At 40.6% G+C, this 20,588-nt stretch overlaps 1 protein-coding gene across 1 annotated transcript in view; it reads left to right on the top strand.

Moving 5' to 3' along the window:
* Window positions 1-231: 231 nt before the first annotated feature.
* IL31RA (interleukin 31 receptor A) overlaps window positions 232-20,588 on the top strand; it is a 40,210-nt gene continuing 19,853 nt past the window's right edge. The window contains 4 exon segments of the mRNA XM_021716397.1: window positions 232-274; window positions 4,112-4,263; window positions 11,300-11,465; window positions 19,081-19,160. Of these exon segments, the coding sequence (XP_021572072.1) occupies window positions 247-274; window positions 4,112-4,263; window positions 11,300-11,465; window positions 19,081-19,160 (426 nt within the window). The 5' untranslated portion in view covers window positions 232-246.

Here is a 20,588-nt window from a genome sequence, read left to right on the forward strand (position 1 = left end):
GAGTAAAATTAACTAATACTACTTAATACATCAAGTGGAGCTATGTTTCCAAACCATTGTACTAAACTTATGATATCACTTTTCCTTCAAAGCCTTTATGGAAGCAAAAGCGATAATTGTACGACCAATAGTTCTACAAGAGAAAATCATGCCTCGTGCACTTTTTCCTTTCCAAGAATAACAAACCCAGATAAGTGCACCATTGTAGTGCAAGCTCAAAATGCAGATGGTATCATTGAATCTGATATGACATATTGGAGCTTAGATGCCATAGGTAAGTGTTATTTGACATTCTTATATACTCTTTATTGAATGATTACCTCTCTCTCTCTCTTTCTCTCTCTGTTTCTTTCTCTCTTTTTGTTAAAGCAGTATCTGTACACTCGAAGGTAGACTCAAAGTTCAAGGACATAATAGGTATGTGTTATGAATATACAGAAACTTCAGCTACTTATTAAAGAAGAAAGAAGGGGAGGGAGGAAGAAAGAAAGAGGGGAAGAGGGGAAGGGAAAAGAAGGGAAGGGTAGGGAGAAATATCTTGCTGGCCACTGATTGCTTCTTGTAGTCTATACCATAAATTGTATTCAAATAAATAAAAAGATTTCCCCCACCCCAGTGTCATTGCTCATAAAAGAAAGAAAACAAATTTTTATTTTGTAAAACATCTCTCTAATTCTGACCTTTTAAATTCTTTTTCAAAGGCCCGTTTTTACCACATCCTTTTTTTTTTTTTTTTTTTTTTTTTAGTTTGAGTTTGAGTCTCACTCTGTTGCCCAGGCTGGAGTGCAGTGGCACACTCACGGCCATCCCAGTGTTGACCTGTTGGGCTCTGGCGATCCTTCTGCCTCAATCTTCCAAGTAGCAGGAACTACAGGGGCACGCTACCATACCGGCTAATTTTGTTTTGATTTATTGTAGAGACAAGGTCTCGCCAAGTTGCCCGAGCTGGTCTTGAACCTGTGGGTTCAGGCAATCCACTCGCCTTGGCCTCCCAAAGTGCTAGGATTACAGGCTGAGCCACTGAGCCCGGCCTTCCTTTTTAAATAATAGCTTTATTGAGACATAATTCACATACCATAAATTTTACCTTTTTAAAGTATACAATTCAGTGGTTTTTAAAAAAATCGTATTCACAAAGTTGTGCAAACATCACTACTGTCTAATTCCAGAACATTTTTATTATCCCCAAAAGAAACTTCTACCCATAAGAAGTCAGTGCCCAATCCCTTGTTTTCCCCTTCCCCCAAACCCTGGCAACCATTAATCTATTTTCTGTCTGTATGGATTTGCTTATATATTTTATATAAATATGATATAATATATTGCCTTTTGTATCTAATTTGTTTATATAATACCTACATATTTTATGTAAACATAATGCTGTGTCACCTTTTGTATCTGATTTCTTTAGCATAATGTTTTCAAGGTTCATCCATGTTGTAGCATGTATCAGGACTTCATTTCTTTTTAGAGCTGAATAATACTCCACTGGATGTATATACTACACTTTGTTTGTCGATACATCAGTTGAAGGATATTTGGGTTGTTGCTACCTTTTGGGTATTTTTAATAAAGTGGCTATGAATATTTATGAACAAATCTTTGTGTGGACATATGTTTCAATACTCTTAGCAATATACCTAGTGAAATTGCTGAGTCATGTGGTAACTCAATGTTTGACTTTTTGAAGAACTGTCAAACATTATCAAAGTGGTCGCACGATTTAACAGTCCTACCAGCAGCTTATAAAAGTTACAATTTCTCCATATCCTCACCAACATTTGCTGCTGTGCATCTTTTTGATTATAGTCATTCTAGTGGGTGTGAAGTGGTATTTATTTCATTGTGGTTTTGGCTTACATTTTACCGAGCATCTAGTGATGTTGAACATTTTTTATGTGCTTATAGGGCATTTGCATATCTTCTTTGGAGAAATGTTTATTCAAATTCTTTGCCCATTTTTAAAAGAATTGTCTTTTTATTTTTGAGTGTTAAGAATTCTTTATATATCCTTGGTACAAGTTCTTATCTGATATGTAATTTGCAAGTATTTTCTCCCTTTCTGTGGGTTGTTGTCTTTTTAATTTCTTAATGGGATTGTTTCAGATAGAAAAAATTAATTAGATGAAACCTATTTATATATTTTTCTTTTATTGCTTGCACTTGAGGTGTCATATCTATGAACAGGAAATTAATGCCTGACCTGAGATCACAAAGATTTACCATTATGTTTTCTTTTAAGGGTTTTAAAGTTTTAGCGCCTACATTTAAATCTTTGATCCGTTTAAAGTTAATTGTTGTACATTCTGTTAAGTAGTGGTTCAACTTAATTCTTTTCCATATGGGTATCATTTCAGAACCATTTGTTGAAAAGACGGTTTCAGTCTTCACTCCCACCCCATGCCACTGAATTGTTTTGCAGTCTTATACAAATCAATTCACCATAAATGTAAGGTGTTTTTCTGGGTTGTAAGTTCAATTCCATTGATCTATATTTTTATCTTTATGCCAGTATCATATTGTCTTGACTACTGTCGTTTTATAATAAGTTTTGAAATTGAAAAAATGTAACTTCCAACTGTGTTCTTCTTCAAGATTGTTTTGGCTGTTGGATCCTTTGCATTTCTACATGAATTTTAGGATTAGCTTGTCAATTTCTGCAGATAAATATTACAGTTAATAAAGGGATTAGAAAGGCCTTTTTTTTTCTGAATGAAACTACTTTTTAATATTTTTTATTGGTAAAGTAACACATACTATCAGGGACTATTGAAGAGATCTTGGAAATTTACAATGTGATTGAAAAATATAAAAGTCATTGTCAGGTTTTACAGACAAGGTCAAATAACTGTCCAAATAGGTTACATTTTCCAAATAGCCAGGAACTGCTCTAAGTACTACTTTATCCACACAGCAAGCCTATCATGTTGATAATAGTATAATGTATGTTGTTCTCTTTTTTTTTTTTTTTTTTTTGAGTTGGGGTCTCATTCTGTCGCCCAGGCTAAGATCACTCTTTGATTAAGACCAACCTCTGTCTTCAAGGAGCTTTAAATGAAAAATTAGAAACACTGAATGTGCAATAATAGAGCAATGGCCAAAAAATTTTGTTATTCATAAAGAATATTAAAAAGCTTTAAAAAATCGTGTTTTGAAGAATTTTTAATAGAAATAAACACACTGATTGCATAATGTCATTTAAGAAGACACAACTTTATTTAGAATAGTATCAGTTTTATTTAAAAGATATGCAAATGCTGGGCTCGGTGGCTCAGTTTGTAATCCCAGTACTTTGGGAGGCTGAGGCGGGTGAATTGCCTGAGCCTGTGGGCTCGAGACCCACCCAGGCAACTTGGTGAGACCTTGTCTCTACAATAAATAAAAAGTTAGCTGGGTGCCTGTAGCTCCAGTTACTTGGAAGGCTGAGGCGGAAGGATCGCCGGAGCCCAGCAGGTCGAGGCTGCAGTGGCCGGGAGCGGCCACTGCACTCCAGTCTGGATGACAGAGTGAGACTCCAACTGAAAAAAAAAAAGAGATGCAAATAATTATATAGAAAAATGTCTGAAAGGAAATATACCAAAATGTTAATGAGTTGATGGGATTTTGGGTGATTTTAAGTTTTTCTTTGTATTTTTCTACATTTAAACATTTTCCCTGTAATGAACATATGCTATTTTTATAACCAGAAAAATACATATTTTCAAACAGAGAAATTTGGGACCAGAATGAGAGGTGCTTTCTAGTGAGTATTCTTTCACCCTAGGGGTCAAGGAAAGAGGCCTGTGGGAGGAGAGAGTAAATAAAGAGAAACATCCTGTTTCGTGGTCGTGTGGCTTCTTTATACCTTCCTATTGCTCAGCATAGGATATGATCCTATCAGTAAAAGACTGATTTGCAGAAAAATCCCAGGAATACATTTTCGTTTCATTGGGCATTCCTTTTCCCGGAGGTGCAGGGCTGGGTGGTGGCATTCCTTTTTCACTTCCTAGTAGACCACAAAACATGTACTACCATTGCTTTTCTAGACTTTCTTTTTCCAATATTGGGTGGAAGCTGTCAGTAATTTTTTAACTTTTTGCAAATATGATAACTGTATCATTTTTATTCTCAGTGAAAACTGAACCCCCTGAGATTTCCAGTGTGAAGCCAGTTTTAGACATCAAGCGAATGGTTCAAATAAAATGGATAAGGCCTGAGTTGGCACCTGTTTCATCTGATTTAAAATACACACTTCGATTCAGAACAGTCAATAGTACCCGCTGGGTAAGTCATGCCATCACAATATCAGAGGACCTGAAGAAGAGAATCACTGACAACTGTTGTTGGTCTGAAATTGTTTTTTTCATTTTTTACATTGAAAATAAAAGAGAGACAGTACTGAGTACATTCCTTCCCAGTTTTCCATTTGGACCTTTTGGGTTGGAAAAGTGTTCTACCATAGGCATGTTGCTTTTTGAGCACAGGGACGTGTTAGAGCGAGACATTTGCTTTTGCATTCTCTCCAGGTTTGTGTTTAGTATGTTAGTGAGCCTATTGTTTGGCTATTTGACTTTTTGTTGTTCCAACCTTTCATAAAACTGTGATGTATAGCACACATTTAGAAAAGTGAACAAAACATAAGTATTGGGTTTAACTCTATCATTAAGTCAGTGCTCATGTAAAAGCCACTGAGGCCAAGAACAAAACATTTCTGGTATGCCAGAGCCCTCTGCTGACTGTTTCCTGATGATCAAGCCCTTCCTCCCTAGAAAGCTCAACTCTTACACTGATTTTCATGGTAGTCACTTCTTTACTTTTATTATGGTTTTACCATTTAAGCCTGCATCCCTGAAGAAACATAGTTTAAGGGCCTATCCTCTCTCTCCTTGAGCCCCAGAATGAAGGAGTCCTCAGTGGGAATATATGAGAAACATATACATGGAGTTCATACACTTTTATTTTTGATGTTATTAAAAAATGTATTATTATTGTTTTTTACAAATGTGGTCTTGCTATGTTGCCCATACTGGCCTCAAGCTCCTGGGCTCAAGTGACCCTCCTGCCTTAGCCTCCTAAGTAGCTTGGACTACAGACATGTGCACCACACCTGGCCATTTTGTACTTTTTAATGTTTGGCTTCCATCTCTGAATATTACGCCTTTGAGATGTATTCATGTTATATAATGCTGTAGTTTATACATTTTCACTGCTGTGTAGTATTTCATTATGTGAATACAAGGGAATCCATGGCTTTAATTGCATTTACCCAACTTTTAATGAGGTTGTACACATTTCACGTGTTTATTGGCTGGTTGGCTTCCTTTTTTATGAAGTGCTGATTTAAACCTTTTGCACGTTTTTTCTGTTAGATGGTCTGCCTGATTTTTTAATTGACTTGTAGATATTCCTTATATAGTCTGTTTATGAATCTCTTATTTGTTATGTTTGTTGCAGATATCTCTCACTATGTGGCATGATTTTTTACTCTCTTGCTGGTGACTTTTGGTGAACAAAACTTATTAATTTTAATACTGTCAAATGTTAGCAGTATTTTCCTTTATGCTTAATGCATATTGTGTCTTTAGAAATCTTTTCTTTCTTCAAAGTCCAGAAGATATTTTCCCATTTTTATCAGTGCAGTCTGAAATTATATCTATTACGTTTTTGTAACAGCCTCACATTATTGACACTTAATCAATTATGAGGTAATTAAATCTTTAAGAGTTGTTAGTAAAACTTATCTCCACCATCTTATAAGTTGTTGGCTTTTCTGTTTTTTGTTTTTGTTTTTGTTTTTTTTGAGGTAGAATCTCACTCTGTCACCCGGGCTGGAGGGCAGTGGCATGCTCCCGGCCACTGCAGCTTCGACCTGCTGGGCTCTTGCGATCCTTCCATCTCAGCCTTCCAAGTAGCCAGAACTACAGGCACGCACTACCACATTCGACTAATTTTTGATTTATTGTAGAGACAAGGTCTCGCCAAGTTACCCGAGTGGGTCTTGAACCCGTGGGCTTAGGCAATCCTCTTTCCTCAGCCTCCCAAAGTGCTGGGATTACAGATTGAGCCACCGAGCCCAGCCAGTTCTTGGTTTTTAATCTAAGGTCAAGTGTTTTATTTATTCCTATTGAATTTCTTCATGTTGGTCTTACCCATCATTTCGGCTTATTTAGAACCTTTATTCAGTTACTCAAAATTTACAGTTAACTTTCTATTTTTGAACTTTTCGATATCTTCAGATTTGATAAAACTCCTATACGTTTATCCAATTATTAATATAAATGGTGACTACATCAGAGTCCTGTGGTAAATCAGTAGAGACCAACCAGAGAATCAAGCCCTCTTTTTGTTTTTCCTTTTTTTTGAGTCAGGCTCTCTCTCTGTCGCCCAGGCTGGACTGCAGTCGCATGAACATGACAATCATGGCTCATGGCAGCCTCAGCCTCCTAGGCTCAGGTGATCCTTCCACCTCAGCATACCAAGTAACTGGGACTACAGGCACATGCCACCATGGCTGGTTATTTTTAAAAAATTTTTGTAGAGACGAGTTTTCATTATGTTTCTTAGACTGGTCTTGAACTCCTGGGCTCAAGCAATCTACTTGCCTTGGCTTCCCAAAGTGATGGGATGACAGGCATGAGTCACACTCCCGGGTCTCCTTCTCTGAGTATGATCATGTATTCAGATTTCTATGAATATATATAATTACACTACAGTCATGCAGCCTTCTTTTTTCATCATGTCCAGGAGGCTATCATGAGACTTTCTTTGGTGGAAACTCATAGATACTATGTCTATTGCATCCTCTCCTAGACCAGAGCTGTTTCAGAAAAGAAAATTTCTGAAGTTTCTCTTGTCCTGTGTTTAGAGAGATGATATTGGCCTCTTCACCTCCCAGCTTTCTTTCTAAGCCATCTCTGGAACCAGTTCTCCTGGAACCTGACTACATGTAACATTAGACACATTGATTTGTAGTTTAGGAAACCCCTAAGCAGTTCCCAACATAGCACAAGTTCATCTTCCTTTATACCACATGTCATAGTCTCAGTGAACTGGCGGAACTTCTGGGGTGAACTACTTACTTTAATCTCCTTGATTCCTTCTCTTTCTCTGAGCTCAGAGTCACTACAGCTGCTGGGATAGGATTCAACAAGAAAAACAAACCCAGACCTATGACCCTCTGGAAAATTGCTAAACAACCAACAACACTGAGGGCAACAAGTATGAACTACTCCAACTCTCGACATCCTGTATCCCACTTCTGACTTACATCTGTACTCATCTCTGCCACCTTCCTTCCAGTCCCCGAGATAAGTTGTCCTTCCTCCTCTTCTCTTGGATGTTCTGGGAAGGATGGTAAAATCCTTACACCCTCTCAAGTCCTTAGCTTTCAAACACAAGCAAGTCTCCTCAGTTCTAAACCCAGCTAAACATAACTCAGTTCTTCCCAACCTTCTATCAAAGGTTCCCATTGACGGAAAAAGGTCCAGATCCTTAACCCTCGAGATCTGGTCCCTATCGACCCCTTCAACCTCATCTTTCACCTTGCCCCTGCCTCTCTAATAATTCTGTATTGCTTGTTTACCCTTCCTAATGTTGTCTTGCTATTCTGTGCCTCCTCCCAGAACACTCTCTGCTTTTGCATCTCTGCCCCTACCCCGATCTTTCAGAACTCAGGTCTGACAAATCTCCTGAGGGCCTGAGTCGAACCTGGTGTCCCTTCTCTGGATGCCTCCGTCGTTGCACTTAACAATGAACACCTTTAAACTTGTCTCTCTCCTGATTAGACTGTAAGTTCTTCAAATGCAGGGATGCTGGTCTATGTTTTCTCTTTGCCTGGCACATGTCTGTGCTCAGGAAATGTTTGTCTAAACTAAGCCATGTAAAACTAATCCTAAAATTCCAATATGTCCATATAACAAGACCCATATTTGTATGATGTTATATGAGTTACAGAGTGCTTCCTTATACTCTAAATTATTTAATACTGGCAAATTCACTATAAATGAGGGCTTACTATCCTCATTTTATAGATGAGATATAGAAAGCCTAAATGATCTATCCAAGATCACAAGGTTTATAAGTTGCAAATCTAAGCCCAGGTTTTCTGACTCCAAGTTTGTCATTCATGTGGCCATACTTCAGCAACCTTCAACTCTATCTGTGGCCACAATCTAAGGGGTTTGCACCTATATACAAGGAAACCATGTCAACATCCTAGAAACGGATCTCAAGACTGTTTTAAGAATTTGACTTAAGCTTTCTGCCAAAACTTCTGACTCATCTCTTAAGACAAACACTTTGGGTGAATTAGAATTTGGCATAAAGTATAGACAGTTAAAAACAAACTGGGTAGAACTAATTAGTGTTTTGGTGGAGTTCTGTTGCCTATGTGGAGTTGGGAAATGTTTACATCTAAGCCTGTACATAAAGGATCAGTTGATCCCGGACCCTGTGTGAGGGCCAAAGGCACGTAGGCTAGACAAAAAGCCAAGGTAAAAGGAGCCTTAATCGTACATTATTTGAAAGACTGAGTAGTTTTTTTGTTTCCCCTGAGGTTGGGGCTGGGAAGGGCAAGCTTATGTGGTGTATTAGTCCATTTTATGTTGCTATAAAGAATTACCTGAGGCTGGGTAATTTATAAAGGAAGGAAGTTTATTTTGGCTTATGGTTCTGCATGGTACTGGCACCTGCAGTACTGGCGGAAGGCTGAGAGAGAGAGAGAAGTGTCACATGGCAATAACAGGAGCAAGACAAGGAGGAGATGGCGCCAGCCTCTTTTTTTTGTTGTTGTTTGAGTTGGAATCTCACTCCGTCACCCAGACTGGAGTGCAGTGGCCACTCCCGGCCCCCGCAGCCTCGACCTGCTGGGCTCCGGCGATCCTTCCGCCTCAGCCTTCTGAGTAGCCGGAACTACAGGCACGCGCTACCGCACCCGGCTAGTTTTTGCTTTATTGTAGAGATGAGGTCTCGCCAAGTTGCCCAGGCGGGTCTCGAACCCGCCGGCTCAGGCAATCCACTCACCTCAGCCTCTCAAAGCACTGGGATTACAGGCTGAGCCACCGAGCCCGGCTGGGCCTCTTTTAAACGATCAATTCTCTGGAGAACTAATAGAGAACTCACTCATTACCTTGAGCTTGGCACCAAGCCGTTGGTAAGGGATCCGCCCCCATGGATCCAAACACCTCCCACCAGGTCCCACCTCCACTGCTGGGGATCACATGTCAACCTGGGATTTGGAGGGGACGACAATCCAAACTACATCAGCGGCTACCTTAGGCAAAACTTTCTGAGCGTGATCACGATGAGAACCACCACACAGGCAGAGCATGGGCTAAGGGTAAGAGCAAAGGAGGAGGAAAATCAGAAAGATTATACATATATGTGTATGTGTGTGTATATATATATATGTGTATATATATATATTTTTTAAAGCATGAAAAGTAAAATAGAGCTTTGTTAGACTTCCTTACACTTGCTGTATGGATTTGCATCATTTTTATTTTGAATTACCTTTGGAGGGCACCATGTGGTTGTGCCTCTCCTAACTCTTAATCCTGTTCCAACCGGTCTGTCTCATTAACGACAGGTTGTCCCGAGTTAGGATCCCCATAACCCTAATCTGCTGCCACAGCATCTCCAGGGGCTATTTGAAGAGGATGCTCAGGGAACCTAGATTCTGCAGCCAAGCTGCTGTTGCCACCCCCATCTCCCCAGGCGGAGAGGAGGGCTCACCTACAGCTGAAATGTTCGATTTTCTGCCACAGACGCACATCCTCCCTTTGCCCAATTTCCTTTAGGCCCGGGAGTTGTAACTAGGTATAATCTTCATAACTTTTACATAGACATGAGAAATATCAGAATTTCCTTCTCTTGCAGGGTCTCATGGGACTATTGTGTGCATCCTAACCCAATAGACTTGCCTATTGGTGCAGTTTATTTTTATTTTTTTGAGTCAGAGTCTTACTCTGTCCTCCAGGCTAGAGTGCACAATCAAGGCTCATTGCAGCCTCCGCCTTCTGGGCTCAGGCAATCCTCTCTCCTTGGCTCCTAAGTAGCTGGGACTACAGGCACATTCCACCACGACTGGCTAATTTTTAGATTTGTTTTTGTAGAGACGGGGTCTCACTATGTTGCCCAGGTTGATCTCAAACTCCTGGACACAAGCAGTCCTCCTTCCTCGACCTCTCAAAGTGTTGAAATTGTAGGCTTGAGCCACCATGCTTGGTCTGTGCAGTTTATTTGTGTTAATCAACTCAATATAAGTTTTATAAACCAACAGGCAAAAGTTTATATTGGACAACAATGACTACTCAGAAAGGAATAGTTACACTTTTAGTTTCTCTTGGAAGGCTGGGTCCAGAAGGAACTTTAGAAATGATATAAAGCTACATTTTCATTTTACTAATGAGAAACTAACATCAGGAAAAGAGAACTGAGCATTTATCTCTCCCCTCCCTAAGAGAGTGTCAACATGAGTTTATACTTCCATGTTGTTGAGACTTTCAGCACCTTGACTGGCTACCCAAAGGCCATCCATTTCAAATGAAAGATTTGGACAAAGGGAAAGAGCCTAGGAGTGAAAGAATCTGTGTTCTGGTACTAGTTTTGCTTTATTATAAAGATATGAGGTACAAGTCAGGATTAAGTACATAAGTAATCTATGTGCAGGTGAAATTTGGGCCTCAAACTGGTCCTCACTTCCTCTGGTTTAGTAACAGGTACACTTTGTGTTGTTACATGCTCCCCACTCCTCCCCTGATCGTGTCCCACAACTGCCAATCCCTCCCTTATGCTACTGTGATAAATGTTCAGGTCTCCCCCCTATTTTTTGTTGCTGATCTTTTAACTTTTATTTAAGAAGTCATTTAACTTTCCTGGTCTTGTTTGTGACTTGAAGACTGGATTTGGCACAGCAAAGGTCTCTGTCCCTGCTGTTCTATGAGACTGTATCTCAAGGTGTTGGAGCCACCTCCCAGGCCAGGTTGCTCCCTGTCATGGGGCTCTGCTTTGCATCTTCCAGAATCACTAGCAGCAGGGCTCTACTCACTCAGACCAGCCCAGAGGCAGGAATCTGTGCTTAGAGCTTAGAGACAGGAAACGGGGAGGGAGGTGGTGGTTCACTGGGAGATTCATATTTATTTAGGGACCAGTTGTTCCCAGACACGTGTAGAAGTTTGTTTATTAAAATGATCCATTTTAAAATTTGATTTAGCGTGTTACTAGTTCTGAAAAGGTAAGAGAGTGTTGGGTAACAAAGAGAAAAATGGAAAGATAACACGTGCTGTCTCCATTCCAGCTCAGGGTTGTCTCTGTCTTGTAGATGGAAGTCGACTTCACTGAGAATCGTTTCAGTGCAAAGCAAACCTACAACCTCACAGGGCTGCAGGCTTTTACGGAATATGTCATAGCTCTGCGATGTGCGGCTGAGGAGTCGAGGTTCTGGAGCGAATGGAGCCAGGAAAAAGTGGGAACAACTGAAGAAGAAGGCAAGCGGCCCCCCGTAATTCCTTTTCTGCCTGCTCTGGTGTAAGGCTGCCTTGGGTTAGAGTTGGTGGGTTTTGTCAAGTGCCGGGGTTGGGAATCACAGAATGTCCGCATCCCAGGGCCTCAGGTGTCTGCACTTCCTCTCTCCTCAGGCACTCCTGGTGCCCACCTGAGCCCCTGGGATGAGCACTTGCCCTCCTCTTGTGGTGCTCTTCTGCCTTAGCATCTTTGTGCCCCCAAAGCAAAGGATCACATTTTTAACATTCTTATAAGGTTCTTATACTATATGTGAAGTGTTATCATACCATTTAAGGGTATCTATACCCACCAGGGTTCTCTAGAGAGACAGGCCACTAGGGTATATGTCTATATAAAAGGGAATTTATTAGGAAAGATTCGTGGGATTACAAGGTGAAGTCCCACGGTAGACTGTCTGCTAGCTGGGCAATGAGAAAGCTGGTAGTGTGACTCTGTCTGAGTCCTGAAACCTCGAAACAAGGGAAGCCAGCACTGCAGACCTCTGTCTGAGGTTAAAGGTCCAAAAGCCCCGAGGGGACTGCCAGTGCAAGTCCCAGAGTCCAAAGGCAGAGGAATCTGGAATCTTATGTCCAAGGGCAGGAGGAGAGGAAGCAAAGCATCCCTCTAGAGAAGGGAGAGAAAGGGAGGGAGGAAACTTAGCAAGCTACTTATTCCCCTTCTTCCACCTGTTTTTTATAGCAAGCTGGCAACTGATTGAATGGTGCCCATCACCTCACATTGAGGGTGAATCTTCCTCTCCCAGTTCCAAAACCCCATCTAAGCATGACTCAATCTAGTTAAGTTGACACCTAGTATTAACCATCATGGCATCCTATGATACATTAAAGATGTGCACTGTAAACCCTAAAGCTACAACACAAAAATAAAAATAAAGGGTGCAACTAGTGAAAGAAAAAAATCACATCTTTAGTGACAGCAAGATATGGCGACAGCACATTGATCGAGAGCTTGCCATGTGCCGGGTACAGCCATTACAATGCTTCTGGTCGGTGGGCATGGCTTATACCCCAGTCTAGCCCTGGAGAGACTTTGGGTAAGATTCCTAATCTCTAAATCCACCCTAAGTATTTTCCTTACAGTTTATTCCTCCTTTCCATATTGAAGTATAATTTGTAGCTTGAGTTTATAGTACTCTCTACTTTTCAGCATTATTTTAAAGATTAATGACACATATTTAGCCCATAGTAAACATTCTCCAGTGCCAAATTTCTTATTCTTATTATTTATCCTCCTCTTGCTATCATTAATCCTCCTAAGAGCCCTATAAAATATGTAGAGTCGCCCATTTTAGAAATGAGGAAGCTGAATTTCAGAGATGGTAACAGAAGGTTCAGGGACACTCAGCACATGTTACTGTTTTCAAGAGCCTTGCCCAGTGTCTGACCCCAGTATATGATCAGTAAACGTTTGATGAATGTGTTCACTTTTTATTGCTGCTGTAACAAATTACCACAATTTAGTGACAACACAACACAGCTTCATTCTGTTATGGGTTGGGAAGTCAGGCGTCCAAAATCAGTTCATGGAGCTAAGGTCAAAGTGTCAGCAGAGTTGTTTCCTTTTAGAGACTGTGAGTGAAGAATGCTTCCTTGCCTTTTCTAGTGTCTAGTGACTGCCTGTGTTCTTTGACTTGTGGTCTCTTTTTCCATCTACAAAACTTTTCATTCCATCATCACATTACGTTTTTCTCTTCTTTTGGGTCAGATCTTTTTGCCTCCTTATTAGGCCTTTTTTGACCACATTTAGGACCCACTTGGATAATTCCCCCATCTCAAGATCATTAATTTAATCACATCTGCAAAGTCCCTTTTGCCTTATAAAGAAACATTTACAAGTTCTGGGGAACTTGGACTTACACATCTTTGGGGGGGCATTTTTCAGCCTGATGCAATGAATGAATCACTAATTAGATGAATACTTGGTAATGTCCACATGTCTTCTCCTGAATTATGGAAAAGAAATTTTAAAATGCTCACCCTTTCAACCTTCCTCTGAAGTTTTAACCTTATTTAATTATAAGTGATGGGGGTTTTAGAACATGAATTCTCTGGCCAGGAGCAGTTGTTCACACCTGTAATCCCAGCACTTTGGGAGGCTGAGATAAGAGGACTGCCTGAGTCCAGGAGTTCGACACCAGTCTTTGCAAAATAGCCAGACCTCATCTCTATAATAAACAAAAAAAATTAATGGGCATGATGGTACATGCCTGTAGTCCCAGCTACTTGGAAGGCTGAGGTGGGAGGATCATCTGAGCCCAGCAGGTCAAGGCTGCAGTAGCTGTGATCTGTCAGGCAACAGAGTAAGAACCTGACAAAACAACGAAAGAAAGAAGGAAGGAAGGAAAAAATAAATTAAAATGAGATTTTAGTCTCATACCCTAATTCCACACTGATCTCAGGTAACATATGGGGTCGACTTCTTTGCACCCTGGTCCACAGGATAGCAATTTATTCCTCTAGATCCTCATTGATTTTCCCATGAGACTCAGTATTAACAGATGTTTGGTGTGTACACACACCCATATGGTCAGATGTCTGGAACCAATTTGATGTCTTCTGGATTTTGTATTCCCCACTGGAGATGGTCATACATCATTGAGCAAATAGTCCTCTTTTTTCACTTCATCTTTCAGCAGGCAATCTGGTGATTGAGTACTTACTACCTTGGGTATGATCGTGTTTGTCCAGCTCTTCTTCCCCCATAGCTGTCATTCTTCTCACTAGTGACTTCTTGGTGCTGTGAGGGCTCAGTCTCAAACCTGGTTAGCTCATCATAGTCCTGTCACTCCCTAATGTCACTTCCTCAGCTTGTTTTGCTGCTAGAAACAAGATTTGCTATTTCATCTGATTTATTAATTTAGCTAGGTTGATTAACTAGCAAACACCAGATGCAGGTGTTCTCTGTGCCCTTTCCTAAATAAACCAAACCAACACTTATTTATCAAAGTCACTACTAGAGAACTTTTGCTTTTGTTTTTCTTCATTTTTCTTGGATCCTAAATGATCTGATGAAAGTGCACCACAAAACCCCAGAAAATCCTAATTTCTTCTTTTCCAATTCATAAACCATTTGTTTTTCTATTTCAATGAAATGCCAGATGTTCAATACATACTGCCTTAAACCTTCCTAATTGCTTGAAAACCCATATTCTGTTTTGTTTTGTTTTTTGAATTGAAGTCTCACTGTGTTGCCCAGGCTGAAATGCAGTGGCATGCTCACAGCCACCGCAGCCTCAATCTGCTGGGCTCAGGTGATCCTTCTGCCTCAGCCTTCCAAGTAGCTGAAACCACAGGCACGTGCCACCATGCCTGGCTGGTTTTTCTTGATTTATTGTAGAGATAAGATCTCACCCTGTTACCCAGGCCTTGAGCCGGTAGGCTCAGGCAATCCTCTCACCTCAGCCTCCCAAGGTGCTGGAATTACAGGCGTGAGCCACTGCGCCTGGTGAAAATTCATATTCTAAGTTTTCTTTTGTATTTCAGTATGTTGATTATTATAGTTATTTACCTACATTTATTCAATATGTACTTATTATCTGATACAGGCATAATTGGATATAAATCCTAGCTTTGTTACTTAAAAAGTTTATGATGTTGGACAGCTGATGAATTTCTCTGTGCTTCAGAAGTGGGAACAAAAATTGCTATTCCTAAGTATAGGGTTTTGGAGATTAAATGAAATAATTCAGGTAAAATGACACTTGCCAAAAGTTAGCTATTATTATTGTTGGTCTTTAGCAAGGATATCATTTGTGTCTGATTGGAAGTAATTGTGGGAATACCCACATTATAATAGAAATAATGTAGCATCAGACCGATACTATATCAGTGCAGACAATGGATATCTTTGACTATGTAAATATCTTGGTTGATCTGAAAAAGTTTAATTTTGCAATTTTCACAAATACAGAATTATTACTTTCCTCCTTTGATTACAGTGCAAATCCATGATCATCTCATGGTTAATGGAAAGTTGGCTGGAATGATTGTAGAAGATTTACATGTCAGCTAGGCAATGGTTTTGCTAAAAGCTGCATCTGTGGGAAGTCTTTATTGGAAGACTTCTCTTTGGATCATATCTGCAGGAAATAGTAGCCTCAATGAAAGAAGAAAGTAATTGAACTCATATATATATATTTTTTTGAGTTGGAGTCTCACTCTGTCGCCCAGACTGGAGAGCAGTGGCTGCTCTCGGCTACCGCAGCCTCGACCTGCTGGGCTCCGGCAATCCTTCCGCCTCAGCCTTCCAAGTAGCTGGAACTACAGGCGCGCGCTACCACGCCCAGCTAATTTTTTTGATTTATTGTAGAGATGAGGTCTTGCCAATTTGCCCGGGCAGTTCACGAACCCGCGGGCTCAGGCAATCCACTCACCTCGGCCTCCCAAAGTGCTGGGATTATAGGCTGAGCCACCGAGCCCAGTCTAAACTCATATTATCACCAACTACTAATACTAAATGACTGACTATGAGATAATATAAGAAGAATTTCACTCATATTTCAAATCAAGTGCCTGAGATGATTATTTAATAATCAGTTTATTTTTGTGGATATCTATCCTTGAGATGACTGCTTAGGACTGGACAATAATGAACACTTTGCCTTTAGATTTTCTTTTTCTTATTTTCAATATCCCTGAGTTTGATTTTCTACATGTGACTTCCTCAAGAAAAGATTCAGAGTGCAACAACTGGAGACATTTACTCTCTTCTCCAAATTGCAGGCCACTAACCTTCTGGACAGTTCTTTAGAACTCTCTGCTTTTCTCTCCTGGAATAGGAAGATCCTGCAAGTTAGAGATGGAGTGAGAGTCCCTTTAATTCTGTGGTTTCCTTTGAAGGTCTAATAACCTTGTAGCCCTATGCAAAGCCTTTGGAAGGAACTTTATGGCTGCTTACATCTCACTGACTTGTAGACAGGCTGAAACTAGCTTGTTGCTTCCTGTCTGAGAAAGTGGAGTACTGGCTGTCCTGTCTTCTGAATCAATAAAAGTCATTGGGAAATCAGAAAACTCCTGGCAGAGCTTTTAAAACAACACTTCAGTGGAATTCAGATTATACACAAAGCCTGAACAGTTCCAATCTCCTTATAAGCAATTGGAATTATAATAGATCTCCTTGGGAAACCCTGGGCCTAACAGCTAGACTGTGTTAACTACACAGACTTCTGCAAGAATAGTTGTAGAAATGTGACTCTCCATTGAAGAAAAATAAGTTATTGACTTAATTGCAATAATATTAACTTTTTTTTAACGTTATAAGATTGTCTTTGGTTGATATTCTGTAATTTCACTTTAAGATAGCCAGTCACCTAAAATTTAAAAAGATAGTTAAAAAGATCCCTGAAGATAGTCTCTCAGTACAAAAATAGTTTAGATCTTGGCCTGACTGGTGGACCCCATTCTTTGTGGATGGAATCACATTGTCTTCAGCCATGTGACTTCCTCAAGAAAAGATTCAGAGTGCAACAACTGGAGACATTTACTCTCTTCTCCAAATTGCAGGCCACTAACCTTCTGGACAGTTCTTTAGAACTCTCTGCTTTCCTCTCCTGGCTAAAGTGTGTGGGTCATTCTTTAATCAATAGCTTGGTATTTTGACATTTCAAGTGCATGCCGGGGCAGGCAACTATAAGTTGCCAGCGATCCATCCCTTGCCAAAGCTTGCTTGACATATGATATCTGAAAGATATAGCCCAGAGAGCAAGTGAAATGTAAGTTCCTTGTTTTTATAAGTTTTATCCTTGTATAGTTAGATCATCAGAAGCCTGTACACTTGGTCTATGTTGTCTTAGATATGCTGTTTACAGTACCAATGACCTGAGGACACACTGGCAAGCTGAGCCCTGGTCAGCGCTCTTCTCAGTTGTGAGGATGGTGCTACAGAGCCTTCCACTGCCTTCGAGCGGAGGCTAGTCAGTGCTGTTTTCCTCCGGGAGGTCACAGTGCCTGCTGCACTGGAACCTAGCATCTACACTGAATGTTAATGTTTCAGACCAAAGAAGAGACGGGTGGGGTTTGTAATGCATGTTTGAGCCATCTGCAAGGTGATCTACAGCTGGGCAATCATTGTGAGAAAGGCACATGTCAGGATTTATACCCTGGTATTTTGTGGAAAACAGCCGTGAGAAATAAACATATACACACAATATATTTTATTTTTGTGCTTTTGCTCAACTGGGTTTGCAGACATCGGCCTTTATGTTACTCTGTGTCCTTTATGAAAAGAACCACATGATAAATTCCCTTTATGAATTCAGTGTCCATAGCTAGAAAATAGTTGCCCCTTCATATGAATTTCTGTTTCCTTTTTTATCGGGTCATGGGATATAACGCTAACTGAAAGTCACGTAGCACAAGACACTTAGCATCTGCATCCCCATTGTTCCTGTTGCTGGGATTTCTGATGTTAGAATCATATGGTGTTTAAGCTAGACAGGCTCTCTGACATTAGAGTCAGGAGGTTTTTGTTTAAGAATTCCTGAAGATTTTTTTCAGATCCCGAATTCCAACAAAATAACTGAGGCCACCCAGTTTGGAGACCTCCACAAAGGAATGGAATCAGCATGAGAATATAGTTTCCGTAACTTCACCCTTCTCACTTGGGCCACTCCAAAACACTTAAACTCCTCAGGGAGATGGATTTGAGATTTCCTTCCCTCTCCTCATTCAGTGCCTCTACAATGAAACCTTTTTCTCTCCTGCAAAAAAGAAAAGAAAGGCTGGGCATGGTGTCTCATGCCTGTAATCCCAACACTTTGGGAGGCCAAAGCAAGAGGATTGCCTGAGCCCAGGGATTCAAGACCTGGGCAACATGGTGAGACCTTGTCTACACAGTAAATTAGAAAATTAGCTGTGTGGGATGGCGCACGCCTGTAGTTCCAGCTACTCAGAAAGCTGAGATGGAAGGATCGCCTGAGCCTAGCAGGTCAAGTCTGAGGTGATTGTGCCATTGCACTCCAGCCTGGGCAACAGAATGAGACTCTGATTCAAACAGACAAACCAACAAAAAAGGAACTCAATGTGATTCTTTTTTACTTTCTCTGCCAGGAAGACCAGCATTAAATTTAGAGTTGAGGAGGGACCTAGTGAAGATTATTTTCTATTTCTTTACTTATTTAACTTTTTCTTGTATTTTATAGCTTGATAAGTACACAGTTTCATTTTTTTCTAAGTAGGCATGGTGTAAATTACATATACATACATCTGCTTATCAATTAGCTGTGTCATTCCCAGTTGTCATGATATAGATGTTATGTCTAAAAGACATGAGATGGTTACGTTTCAGTCCAGAGTTGGGTGATAAATTATATTACAATGGGATCTATTGTACTTTTTTGGAAAAAACTTACATTAGGTCATTAGACCCAGGAGCAGTTTGATTGTTTTCCTTTGGGTTGACTCTGGTCCTCCGACCACAAAATGAAGGCATCATTGGTCATTACAAGGCTGTCATTCCTCTCCACCTTATTCCTACTGACTCTGTCAAACAAATCCTGCCCGTTGCCCAGCTAACCTTCCCTCTCTCCTGTTGTAAACTTTCTTCTTTCTGGTCTGAGCACCTTACTCTTGTTCCTTACAGCTCCTTATGGCCTGGATGTGTGGAGAGTCCTGAAACCAGCCAAGTTGGATGGAAGAAGGCTGGTGTGGTTGCTGTGGAAGGTGACCTCCCTCTGCCCTATTTGTTTCTTTATCCTGTTTAAAAACCCGTGTTCTCTCACCCCTCCAAAAATCATACTTGTTGAAATCTTACCTCCTGAATTTCCTTCCTCAGAGATTTGAGGATACCTCAAATCTCACAATGGTTGCCCAACTCAGGAAAGCCCTATAAGTTCTCTTGCAGATGGCTCGAACATGCATTACAGACCCCGGATCCTCTCTTCTTTGGTCTGAAACATTAACATTTCGGGCAGGTGCAAAGTTGCAGTGCAAGAGGCACTGTGACCTCCTGGAAGAAAGCATCACTGACCAGCCTCCACTAGAAGGCAGTGGAAGTCTCTGTGGCCCCATCCTCACATCTCAGAAGAGCATTGACCATGGCTCAGCTTTCCGGTGTGTCCTCAGGTTACTGGCAACATATATGGCACATGTGTGTTGGGATAGTGGGGTGCAACGACAGAAGAGGGACCAAGTGGTCCTTTCTAGGGTGGAGGCCTGGGAGTGAAGAATAAAAAGCAAGGTCGGTAACGCAAAGAAGAGGAGAACAGAAGAGGAGACGAGAGAAGAACATGGGGGAAGGAACAGAAACAGGAAAGAGAAAGGACAAACAGAAAAAAAAACCCCACAGGAAACAGAAACGATGGGGAAGAGGAGAGGGAGACGTAATGCCAAAACTCTTTAGCGGGTCTCCAGAATTCTCAAGAAATGCTCATCGTATTATCTCATACTTGCTAAAGTTCAGCTGAGTTCAAAATCCTGTTGAAGACGGAGAAATTGCCTGGTTTTGCCAGATGACTTTCCGATGACTTCGGGGTTAGAGCATCCTCCACCTTTGACCCCTCTCCCTTCATATCTCCAGATTGTGGGACACCCTCGGTCTGAAGGGGTGGCAGGCACAGGAAAGTACAGCCTGCAGTGTCGGGAAATCTTGGAGAATCAATCCCAGATGCTGTGGTTTCTTTCTGGGTTATCAAGTGTGGGAAAAAAAAAAATGACTCTGTCAACATGTCTTGGGGAGGAAAGCAAGCAATGGCACACACCCACATGTGATCTTAGTTGTGTGGCCGTGGGTGAGGGCCAGGTAGACCAACCTGTAAAGCTAGAGTGGTTGAACTTCAGTGCCTTTCTCTTTCTTCCTGTCTCCTGCAGGGAACTGGTCTTTTTTTTTTTTTTTTTGGCTTTTTTCTTTAAGAGGAAAGAGTTTTCTAAGAATCTGAGTTGGTTAAAAAGAAAAAAAAAATGTACTAAAATGTTTTAAAATTAGGTAGTGGTGATGGCTGCATAACTCCATAAATATACCGAAATCCATTGATTTACTTTAAAACAGTGAATTATTTATTTATATTTAAAAATTTATATATATATATATATATATATTTTTTTTTTTTTTTTTTTTTTGAGTTGGAGTCTCACTCTGTCGCCCAGACTGGA

This window comes from Carlito syrichta, unplaced genomic scaffold (genome assembly GCF_000164805.1).
Source record: "Carlito syrichta isolate Samal-C Ts95f unplaced genomic scaffold, Tarsius_syrichta-2.0.1 Scaffold308804, whole genome shotgun sequence".
Taxonomy (NCBI): domain Eukaryota; kingdom Metazoa; phylum Chordata; class Mammalia; order Primates; family Tarsiidae; genus Carlito; species Carlito syrichta.